Below are 12,092 nucleotides of genomic sequence, written 5' to 3'. Positions count from 1 at the left end.
GAGAATAGCGGACCCCTCAATTTACATATTTGTTTTGACATATAGAAACTTATACATAATTTACACTAATTATGGCCAAGTGATGCTTACTGTCAAAATCTGAGTTGCCAACTGCTCCCTCGCTAAAGGATCATGCAAAAGCACCACCAAGCGAGCTAAAAGCTCCTAAACATGTGCACCAACCATTTTGCTGATGTTATTGTCATATAGTGGACAAAGAAATCAGAAACTAAATACCTTATAGATGCCAGCAAAGATCCTACCTCAGGATTTGGTATATCAGAACGAGCTTTACACTCACTAAGCATATTATCACTATGAGATGGTCTATGCCTGCACAATTCTGAAATACATCTGCAAACCTGTAAAAGCAACATGTGTGTGAATTTGTGCAAAGAGTTTTTGTTCTTTTTAAAATTTAAAAATTTAAATTAAAAAAAAAAAAAAAGTCACAATGATAAAACTTTCAGCCAACTCTTATAATAATTGCATCATAAATTCAGACATTCACAGTTTGTACTTCCAACAACAATTAGGCAGAATCTTATTTAAGAAGGAATATGCAACAAGCCACATAAACACCAAAAGCATACACTTAAAGAAACAGTGAAAGCCTGGGAATAGAAATATTTCCCCACATACAAGGAATATGCAACAAGTTGTAGAAAAATTCTTACTGTGGCAGCTGCACCAATATAATCCCGTGGAATGATCATCTTTAACAGAAAAGGCCAAAGAATATGCTGCAAAATTTTTGGATATATATTAAAAGATGAAGAAGGAAGATGTTATAGTTGGTTCAAAATTACCAGTCATGAAGAAACCAAGAAAACCCACTAAAGGTAAAGTCACCACTAAAGATTTAGCTATCTGACATACCTCCATTTCAGGAATTGTAATAGTCAACAAAAGGAGTCCTTTTTCACAGATTGCTCTCAACTCTGTTGGACAAACCGCCCCAATTTTGACCTGAGAAGAACACAAGCTAGTACTAAATGGCCATAACAGGCAGAAATGACTAGATATATGCCAAATTTTGATATTGTAAGGTAACATCTAGCTTCCAACCCACAAACCTAACCCTTAAAGTGCTATCCATCCACTAGGACTCACAGTACTATAACTGGAAAACTGGAAACAATGTGACACTAACTAGTGTTGGATTTACCAATTTTGTCAACAAAAAAAATTACCATTTTTTTAAGTATACCATCCCATCACTTGGGCCATCTGAAATTGTGAATATGAAGTTCTCTTTTTGACAAATAAATCAAATCAATCAATGAATTTGAAGTTTCATATCTATAGAAGTCAGATGTAAACCTCCAATCTCTTGTATTGGGAAGGAACATTTGTGCCGCTAGACCCAAAGACTTCCTTGGAGGTCCCAAGCTCATTTCTGTCCTGATCTGGTAGAGCACAATTCCGTACAAGATATTCAACAAATGACTCCCCAGATGGACCAACCAAGTAACAGTGAGAGGCCATAACCACAATCAACTACCACCAAAGAAATCAGAATCTAATAAGAAACAGGAATATTTTACTACAGTATTAGAAAATGAAAGAAAGACTCTTAAGACTATTAGCTCATAACTAACTACCTCTGAGAGCGCCTTTCGCACCCCCAAATCTTGCTCATCTAGCAACAACTTCACTGCTTCGACAAGCAAAGGCCTTTTATTGTGCAATGCTTCAGACAACCTGAAAATAGAGGTCATAAGAAAGACAGATCCTTTAAGAGAATCAAGAATAACCATCGCAAATAACAGAAAGAGAAGAAACCTGGGTAGGAGATGCTTCAAAACACTAAGTGCACCAAAAGTCAAAGGTTCTTCCTTCAACTTGCATTTCTGGTAGCAGAAATATGTAGAAATAGAAAAGGCAGTACATTAAAATTTTATTTATATCTTAGAACTCCTACAGGAAAAGATGCCAACTTAAAACTTGTCTTATTTTAAAAAGAAAAAGAAAGAATTGCACTATCCACCAAAAAAGTAACTGATAAGATTATAATCTTTACAGAACAAGTTAATACATTAAAGGCATAAAACAAAGAAAACTGAAAATGGGACTCACATTCAGAAGGAACATGAATAAATCCTCAGGGTATACTAAACCAACTGTCAGAAAGCAGCGCTGAACTTCATTATATGTCTGTCACAAAGCAAACATGCATTCAAACATAAAAATCTAGATGTCCAGTGCCAAATTAGAATAGCTATCATCATCAAAATATGAGACACAGCATACTGATATGATAAACACGGCTTAAGGCAAGAAATAACATCCATCAGCATTGCTACAACTGCTTAGTAATAACAATGCCAAGAAGGGGGGTAGCACAGAAACCAGGAGAAGAAAATGAGATGTTAATCCTTCCAATTGAAAAAAGGAAATGTCAGAAACAAAAATTTCAGAACATGAACCGAATAATAACTTGCTGCCAGTCCTATGAAGAAGAAACAAAGTCAAACCACTGGCTAAAACTAATTTAAAGGAAAAAAAAAAAAAAAACCCTCATAAATTCAACAAATTTGAAAGCTTGAAAAAGTAGTGGACTTCAACACTAACTAGAAGAAATGGAAGTTCTTATATTGAAAGAATTTACACAAAACAGAATTGGTAATTACACCTTCAATGCCACTGAGAAATCTGAATGCTCTTTGCTGTCACTACTAATGCAAACCACTGGGAGAAGACTTGATAGAATAACCGTGAGCTCCTGCAACCCATCAGAAGAATAAACCAGTACCAAAACAATTATTTCAGTATGTAATATTTGCAGAGAGTTCAGAGACTGAATAGCTGTTTAATGTCATATAATATTTACAAAGTCTACAAACTAGTAACGGTTTCTGTTTAAAAACAAAATTGTTACAGAAACTAGTTAAAGCCAAGAAAGACATAGAAGAATAGCTTATATCAAGTATTTGCACATAGAGCATCCTCTAAATTCTCAAAAACCCACAATGTGAATTCCACATCCTCCCTAGTCCTAAGAAAACACCTATATAGAGGTGGCAATTCGTCTCCGCATGTCAGGTTTGTGTCGTGTCAACTCATGAATATCCGACTATATGGGTCAATATTAACCCGACATATTTATTAAACGGGTCAAGATTCTTTAACCCTAACACGACTCATTTATTAGATTTTATCAAAATGAAAAAAAAAAATTATGAAAAAACAAACAAATAAATATTTTTAATATAAAATTCAGAATTAACAAGTAATTACATCATAAATAATCATTCAAAATTAAAGCATATCTCAATATCACAAATAATCAATCACAATATGTCAAAAATAATAAACCACAACAACTAATAAGTTTATATACCTAGGGTTTGAAGGTTATATTAATAAAATGTCATTTAATTAAACGAGTCAGACGAGTTCCATGGGTTGAACACTAACCCAACCCGTTTATTAAACAGATTAGTTGTGTCAACCCGAATATGACATGAACTCATTAAGCCTCAACGCATAACCTGTTAATTTCATGTCGTGTCGTGTCGAGTTCGTGTCCAATTTTACTACCCCTACCTATATTTACTGTAATCCAAAGTTTTTCTCCCTCCAGATGTGTCAACATGACAAAGTTTAAACAGAAAAGACCATCATTTCATCATAAAATAAAATCATAAACGAGATTATAAGGCCCTATGTAGCACCCATTAGTAAGAATGAAAGGAGCTCATGAGAAATTTTTATTCCTTTTTTTTTTTTTTTGGTAAGGGGTGGCAAATACAGTAAAAGCTCCTACGTGAAGAGAAAGGTTGCTAAACAATGTCACAAGATCAGAAAATCTTAGTGAGATAGTAACAATCCAATTACATTTTAAGTAATAATTGGACTTGCTGCAAGGAATCATGTTTCTAGGGACATTCTCTACAGTTCTGTCAAAAGTCTTCCACTTCTCCCAAATTAAACTAAACCGACAAAATAAATCCCACCTGAAAAGGAATTATGTTACAAGGCCAATTACCTAAAAGGCTTAAACTCATATTGCTATAGTACAAGGCAGGGACAGGAATGCAGTACACTTACATCAGGATGTGAAAGGTGTTAAAGAAGCCCAACATCGACAAAACTATTACTAGGGAGGACAAACAAGCAGAATGAGCATTCCATTACCTCAAAATCAAGCAAAGGGGGTCCACTTTCTGACAGCAAGGAGGCATTTAAGAGGTTGTGGAGACTACATGTTGCCACAAAGGCAATATCGTGATCTTTTTTATACCTGATGCACAGAAAACAGAAAATATTAATGTCATCCCTTTTGACTTCATATGATTAATGGGTTTTCTATGTACAAGTTTTTGAGAATGTCTATGTACAACTGCAATTCAGGTAACTATTCTACCAAAGATAGGAACACAACATATACACAGTGCAGCCTCATAAACATATAACTTGAAGCATTATTAATATATCAAATCTTACAATTCCAAAATTGTAGGGACAAGTCTGGGTAAAGCTGACTTTAATTGTGTCCGGGTGATAAGGCCAACCATCTGACCTAAGGCTTCCACAGAAGATATGCGAACCTATTTCAAACAAAAATTAAGTGAAATAACAAAACCAATCACTTCTGTAAATTGCTAAAAAATCCAAGTAAATAAAAATAATGGAAGACATGTATAGAAAATTCAACCAATCAACCAGGCAAAAACACTAAAGATTGCTAGAAAATTTAAAGCAAAAAAAAATAAAAAATAAAAAAATAAAAAAGAAAAAGCATAAAACACACCTAAAATTTCATGTACATAAGGCATTTTTTCTATGACAATTCAACTTTTCAGACAAATATTCTTTCAACATCAAACTGCAAAATCAATAAAACAAAAAATTTAAATAAAAGAAAAGTTTTAAAACGACGCGATAGGAAAGAGGAAGACATTATTTCAACTCTACCAAATGTGGATGCACGACTCAACATTAAGCAGAGAAAGATGATCCATCCAAAAAAATACAACAGAGTAAGAATAATTTGGCACCAGACCAGTTTTGAAGCAGGGAGAAAAAATTTGTCAAGGTAAGATATAGTAACGAATACAAATGGAAACATGACTAATACCAAGGTATAGTTGTAATTACACAATGAAGGTTCAAAAAGAGTATAGAGTGAGAGAATACCAGCAAAAGAACCAAAAAAATAAAAATGCAAACCTTTAGATCCCGTGAAACTGCCCATACTCTCAATAAAAGCTCAAAAACAGAATTTAAAAAAGACCTGCACTAAAACACATATATTTACTTCAGACAGAACAACCTGAAAATATGATATGGGGAATAGGGGAAAAAAAACTAGTAAAACTACAAATTGATCTCACATGACGCCACCATCAAGAGGTGAATGCGATGGAAAGTCCACACTATATTGCCATACTGCCTGGCACCAACACTTGAATGCTGAAAGAGAATAACATATATTACTAGTTGCAAGGCTAATATGAGTCAAAAAGGATAAAAAAGAAATACATAAAGCAAAATCAGACAACAAAAAGAAAAGGATTCAGAATATTTTACTCGCATATTGTAAGTTGTAACACAACCAAAAGAACATATCATGAATGGAAAAATGTTGGACATTCATCCAATGAATCTGTTTGTAATTTCTGTATGTACAGAATTTTAATCTTGCTAGGAATATGAAATTGTTGCTTGCACTGAATTACTTAAGCTCAAACTTGACCTAGATTTACTTTGGAAATAAAAGAAATGTAGTGGATCCAGAAAACCATGAGATCACTAGATATGAATACTAATTTTTAACTTATAGGTTTGGAGATGAAAGTGTTTTAAGTTTAGGATAGGGAAAACCGAACACAGGTTATGATAAAACCTCCAACGTATTTTATAAGTCTAGTTTGATGCTAAACATATCTACAAATTCAAGCCTATTAATATATTATCTTTTCCTTAAGTAGCGTAAGTCTTCTCCAAAATAGAAAAAGACAATTTAAGTCAATCACATAAAGGTCAAACTTATTTTTAGATTTAAATAAAATATATAATATTTTTTTTGAAAGTTTATTTTGGCGACTAACACTGAAAGCCAATATGAAATCTACCTTCTTCTTTTTTCCCTTTTCACTTGATACAAAGTTAAATAACCATTTTATATAATGCAGAGAACCTAGCCAGTGCAGTCTGCACGATGCACATGTTATGTAAGTTTGACCAGTTCCAGAACACAGAATACATCACGCATTTTGCCAAAGATAAGCCTCACAAGCCATTCACTCCAATCCTTATTAAATACAACAGAAGACACAGACCCTAAATATAGCAACAAATTACAAAAAATAAATCAAGAACTTGCATCAGATATCAACTGTCCCACTCATGAGGTCAGAGAAATTCACCACACCATTTGCAAAAATTGGCCTGTGGGCATCTCGCACATTTCCAAGAATAGGCAGAACCCGTGAAAGTACACCTTTCAGTCGTGGAGTGAACTGCAATGCTTCAATAGAATTAAAAAGTATAACAGACACTTTAGTTTAAGCAGAAATTGTAATAACTGAGAAACATCCAAAGCTGGTCTAAAGCACAAAGAACAGAGAAGTGTGATAATTAACCATCGGCAGAAGCAAAGTCTGCAAGAATCTGAACCATTACTGGTAGAGCTGGACTTGGCCCGGACAAATGAAGAAATATTTCTTCCATCATCTGCCAAACCAATAAAATCAATAGTCATATAATTGAAAATAAAAAAGCTCAATGACAGAACTTGTGAAAAGCTAGGGAAGAGAGACAGGGACTAAATGAGGACATATTAATTTGTACATCAGGAATATCTTATGAATCATCCATATACAATGAAAAAGAAATGTTTGGAAAAGCTAAGTTGATTGCATATTAGGAGATAATATTCACAGTGTGTGGAAGCTATAAATGTAAAGTAGGGTTAGCCCCACCAAAGTATCACTAAGTTAGTTGGTAAATAGTCTTAGTACACATATGCAATGTTAAAACTACTGAATGCTGATCCAAACCATTCTATTAATCAAACTACCGGCATTTCTAAAATGTTGACTAACAGTTCCCTCTCTGAGATGCTTCATCTATTTTAAATAATTACTGAAAAAAAAAATTTGCATCATTTTACATTTTCAATTGTTTAACTATAAGAAATTCAATAAATTTTCCTTTAAATTATTCCAAGTTACTGCCCCTTAACTCTGATACAAGCAAATCTTCATTCCAAATGTATAAAAGTTTACAGAAAAATAAGGAGGAACTATACAAAATAACAATGCAGAAAATGAAAATACTAGGACATCAGGTAAAAAAAAAAAAAAAAAGTAAATAAATGATAATCAAGAAAGGAAGGATTTCAACATTGTAAAAGATTTTGATTGCAAAGAGCAATTGCTGATTTGTAGTACTCCTATGAAAATGTGGTTTTTAAGAAGAAAAAGAAGATCCTAAATGCATTTAATCATTATCATCTGGTAGGTTTCCAAACTCACAATTATCACCACCACCTTAATTGTCTGCCTAACTCTCAAGTGCAAATCATCACAGATGATACCAAATGGTTACCCATGAAAAAAATTTGGCAACATTTTTCAAAGTAAAAACAAATTGAATAAACCCATCAGCATCTTGGATGAAATCTTAAAACCTTGCAGAATCCATTATAATGTTTTCCAGCTCACTCATCACCAAAACAGCCACATCTGTAATTTCATCCACGACTTTTGAAAAATATGTTGCTCAAGTTTCTTATGATATGCCAATTGGTCCCTTTTCTTTTAATGTCTCATGTGTAGCTTCCTTCTCTTGTAATAAAGATTCCATAACACATTCATCTTGTAAATGGAATTTCTAATTAAACAATGTTTTCTATACATAATGTAGAAGGGCAAGACCATTCCATATGACATTAGCTTGTATCAAGGAATTTTTAATTCAACAGAGTTTTCAACCTATATTTTTTTATTATAGGAAAGTTACACATGCACTAGGTGGATCTTGAACCCCTGACCTCACCCTCTACCTTGCTCTTACAAGGAGAGGAGGTGCCATTTGAGCTAAGCGCATTGGCAAGTTTTCTATCTATAATATAGAAAGAAAAATGTATTATCAGTTTTACCAAATATATTTCAACGTGTTGGCTTCACATTACCTACTGTTCAAATTGTTCAGAATAAGCAACAAGTCAAGAGACTTACTAAGTCAGGCAAATGTGATCCTATTGAAACAAGCAGGCCCGATGCAGCTCTTTGCCAGTCTGCATTTATCTCCTACATAAAAGAGAATGGCCAAAGAGAGTTATAAAAGCTGTTCCAGGAATAAAACATTTGAGCATGTAAAAGAAGCCTGTGAAGCACCAAGCAACATAATCTCCAAAAGTAACACCTTTGACAAAAATTATGTATTTGCATTATTGCATAGGATGTTGGCTATGGGGGCCATATAGTTGCACGTGAGATAAGATAACTATAAACCAAATTTGAAGGAATGACATCCTCAAAAGTTACAGATTTCAAAAAGCCATTCCCCCCTTTTTTTATTGATAAGCTACACACTCACTTAATATATCTTGAACCCACAACCTCACCCTCTACCCATTTTTTTATAATGGCAAAGGTGCCATTTTTGTAAAAAAAAAAATTTTCTCAGTACCATTTGAGTAAAACTGATTATAAAATACAATTCTAAATTTATAATGAGGAAACAAAAGAGCTAGTTCAACTCAATACTCATGTAGTATGCAAAAGTACTAGAAAAGAAATCCTTAACTATAACATTTTTTTTAAAAATAATTCATTAGTTACAATTGGGTAGGGGGGATTCGAATCCTAGATGTCTTGGAAACACTAAGAGCTTTTTTTTTTTTTTTTTTTTTTAAATGTGCCTTGGAAACGCCAAGAAGTGCCAACCAATTAAGCTACAAGGCTCTTGGCATATAGCACTACTTTACCCTCAAGCATATAAGCTCATGTCCATGTTAAACACAAATAGTAGTTACCAACTGTTTGAGATAGTTATATTGTCTGCACCTGTCAAGCAAAATTCAACCTGAAAATCTATTTCTCTCGTTCAATGTCAAACTTTTTCATAAAATTTTTAATGTGTAAATTGCAAGAAAATAAATGGTACACGCAATCTCAACATTAAATAAGAATCTCATATTTTAAAAATAATAATAATATAATTTCCCAGACATAAGTCTAAGCACAATCTTACTTATCAATCATAAAAAAAAAAAAAAAAAAAAAAAAAAAAAAAAAAAAAGTCCAAAAAAATATTGAGAAGACCCATTATCAAGCATGAAGCAGTGAAAAGAACCCGATTTCCCTCATCAGCTCATTTTTTCCAACTTAAAAAACCATAAGATATCTCAATCATGAATATCAAGCTACTATGTTCTAAAAGGGAAAGAGGACTAACTTGTTTTGCCTTCAACATAACATATTACTATAGTCAAATCTTTCAAGTTAGAGCACTCGACACCCTTCTTTGTCTTTTTTTTTTTTTTTTTTTTTTTTTTTTTTTGCATAGAAGCAACAGACGAAACCCCGTCAAATAGTACTAATTGCACAACAAGCTTGTAAAACCCATCCAGAAATTGGGACAAATCAATATTATTCAGACTCATTCCTACCTTTCTATTAAGCTTCAAGTTTTTCAATTCTAAAGGCAAAAATTTACTTAGCTTGAACAAGATGAAGTTCTTCGCATAGTAATTCTAATCAACAAGCTACTCAAGGTTTAACAATTAACCCAAGTATCAATCCAAACTTCAAATTTGATAAATTAGTAGTTGTCCCAAAAGTTTAAACTATTAAGAAATAGAAAATTTAATCATTTAACCAGAATTCTAACACTCTTAAGTGTGGGCCCAGACTCCCCTTTTATTTTTATTTTTTTTACAAATAAGAAAAATCTGTATAAATAAAGCTTCATTATGCAAAGGAGCACAAAGAAGTACTCCCCTTTAATTTTAGAGGCCCAACATGTGAAATTTTAGTTTTTTATATTGGAAGTAGAGTGGAGACAGTTGCACTAATATCTTGAACATAGAACAATTGTCCCAAAAGCTTAATCTATTTGGAAAATGGCAAATTTACACATTTAACAATAATTCTAATCGAGAATTATGGTTTTTGAACTAAATTAACCTACTCAAAAAGCTAATGCTAACAATCAAAAACCAACCAAAGTAGGAAAAGTAAGGCATTTTCACCAACACAAACGAGAATTGAGCAATAAACAAGAACCTTGGAGGAGATCATCTCCGCCGTGGCAATCTTAGCGAGCTTCGTCATGAATGGAGGATCCACATCATTACTATCAATAGCTCGGACTCCGAATGCCATCACTTGAAAAATCCCAGCCATGTTCCCAAAACGCTGAATCACTCACACACACACACACACACAAAATAAAAACACTAATCACACTCCACATTTTAACACAGAATCAAGCCCTAAATTCAAGTAAAATTCAAACAGAAACAGTACCCGTCTTCCTCCTCGAGATACAGCCCAGCAACAGTCAAGCACTAGTAGCGGACTCCTACAATTGCAACCCGCATTAGCTTCAATTATCAACCAAATTCACTACACAGAGAGAGAGAGAGAGAGAGAGGTACAAGGTGGCGATATCCTTGAGAGAAGCGGAGGCGGCGGCTCTGACGATTGCGGATTCATCAGCTAGCAACGAGACGAGAACCTGAACGGCCTCTGAGTGTATATATAAAAGCACCGGAGAAATCAAAATTTTGAAATTAAAGAGAGTGAAAAGAAGTAAAAATTAAGCGAATTGAGAAGTAGTGTGTGCGAAAATGGAAGGGTTACCTGGTGCAGGGATTGCGATTCCAGAGCTTGAAGAAGCCATAACGAAAAATTGAGAATGAGAGTGAGAAAGAGAGAGAGAGGAAGTGAATAAAATGAAATGTAGGAAAGAAGTAAGATGACGAAGCCGGGTTGGGTTTGAGAGACAACAACAAGTAACAACGCAGTGAAGGTGTGAGAAGGTCGTCTTTTTTGACAGGTGTGTGCCCTCAACGAAGTTTCAACGGAATTTAAAAATAAAAAAAATTTTAATTTTGTAACCGTTTTTTTTTTAAAGAATTTTGTTAGCCTGTGTTTTAGGTTACGCAATAATTAATTATTTTTAAAAAATATTAAAAATTAAAAAAATATGGATAATTTTTTTATTTTTTAATAAAATATTTTTAAAGATAGATAACTTAATGTGTGCTTCAGAGTATACATTAACCGAATTCTTTTTAAAATAATTTGAGAATTTTAATTTAATTCTCTGCCAGTACGTATGTATTTTTCTATTTTCTTCTTTTTCCTTTTTTTTTTTTTTTTTGGTTTTTAGGTTTTGTGGTGGGTCCTCCTCTTGTTCCGTCAGCGTCAAGGGATCTGTGGTGGGTCTTGTAATTCTCTGCTTTTCTTTTTCTTTTTTTTTTGGTTGGAAATATATAGAGGTGAATTATTTTTCGAGTTTGTCGGCCCAAGTCATTGACTCATTGCTCATTTATTTGTCTGTGGAACTTAAGCCCCAGCTCACCAATACTAATAGAGGCCCACTACATAGCCACAGCTTGAGTACTGTCGCTGTCGGTTGGATTATCATTACGAGGGAAAAGAATAATGAATTGAGTTGAAGTTACACTTATTGTAATATTACTTATATTAGATGTAACTTGAACTTAATTATTAGATTTTGATATTATACTATTTAATATTTTTTAATTAAATGTGAATTTTGATAAATTTATTACTGGATTTATCAATAGTCATGTCATCACTCAATTTTTTAAATTCAAGTTTTTGTAGTTTAAAATAATACATAAAAGATGAGTTTATGGATCGAATGGTAAATTGGCATGCATGTTAAGAACATATAAAACATGTAATTTAACTGTTGGATTATCAAAATATGAATTTAATAATAAGTTATTGAATTATGAAACATTGCTTAAAATTACACTAACTGTAACTTAAACCTAACTATATATATATATATATACACACACACAAGCACACTTCAGCGTGCATTGAAATTATGTTTTCAAAATAGATTGTGTTTTTAAAACTCAAGTTAAAATTTAATAT

The 12,092-nt window shown here is 33.0% G+C and overlaps 1 protein-coding gene across 3 annotated transcripts in view; it reads right to left on the bottom strand.

Annotated features, from left to right (window-relative positions):
- LOC126691975 (protein SHOOT GRAVITROPISM 6) overlaps window positions 1-11,001 on the bottom strand; it is a 31,063-nt gene extending 20,062 nt beyond the window's left edge. Inside the window, exons 1-20 of one of the 3 annotated variants that reach the window (XM_050387310.1) lie at window positions 10,821-11,001; window positions 10,616-10,706; window positions 10,485-10,539; window positions 10,242-10,373; window positions 8,190-8,261; window positions 6,591-6,681; window positions 6,380-6,475; window positions 5,340-5,418; window positions 5,176-5,239; window positions 4,450-4,553; window positions 4,141-4,246; window positions 2,636-2,725; window positions 2,080-2,157; window positions 1,786-1,853; window positions 1,605-1,704; window positions 1,324-1,500; window positions 880-969; window positions 678-743; window positions 264-362; window positions 91-165 (exon numbers count right to left, since the gene is read on the bottom strand). In XM_050387310.1, coding sequence (XP_050243267.1) covers window positions 91-165; window positions 264-362; window positions 678-743; window positions 880-969; window positions 1,324-1,500; window positions 1,605-1,704; window positions 1,786-1,853; window positions 2,080-2,157; window positions 2,636-2,725; window positions 4,141-4,246; window positions 4,450-4,553; window positions 5,176-5,239; window positions 5,340-5,418; window positions 6,380-6,475; window positions 6,591-6,681; window positions 8,190-8,261; window positions 10,242-10,373; window positions 10,485-10,539; window positions 10,616-10,706; window positions 10,821-10,860 — 1,773 coding nt within the window. In that variant the 5' untranslated portion in view covers window positions 10,861-11,001. Of the gene's footprint in view, window positions 1-90; window positions 166-263; window positions 363-677; window positions 744-879; window positions 970-1,323; window positions 1,501-1,604; window positions 1,705-1,785; window positions 1,854-2,079; window positions 2,158-2,635; window positions 2,726-4,140; window positions 4,247-4,449; window positions 4,554-5,175; window positions 5,245-5,339; window positions 5,419-6,379; window positions 6,476-6,590; window positions 6,682-8,189; window positions 8,262-10,241; window positions 10,374-10,484; window positions 10,540-10,615; window positions 10,707-10,820 lie in introns of those variants that run through there. The other 2 variants (XM_050387311.1, XM_050387312.1) reach the window with 2 other exon arrangements.
- Between the last annotated feature and the right edge of the window lie 1,091 nt (window positions 11,002-12,092).

The sequence above is a fragment of the Quercus robur genome, chromosome 7 (genome assembly GCF_932294415.1).
Source record: "Quercus robur chromosome 7, dhQueRobu3.1, whole genome shotgun sequence".
Lineage (NCBI taxonomy): Eukaryota > Viridiplantae > Streptophyta > Magnoliopsida > Fagales > Fagaceae > Quercus > Quercus robur.
The sequence above is the reverse complement of the archived record's forward strand: the minus strand, read 5'-3'. Positions and strand labels throughout refer to the sequence as shown.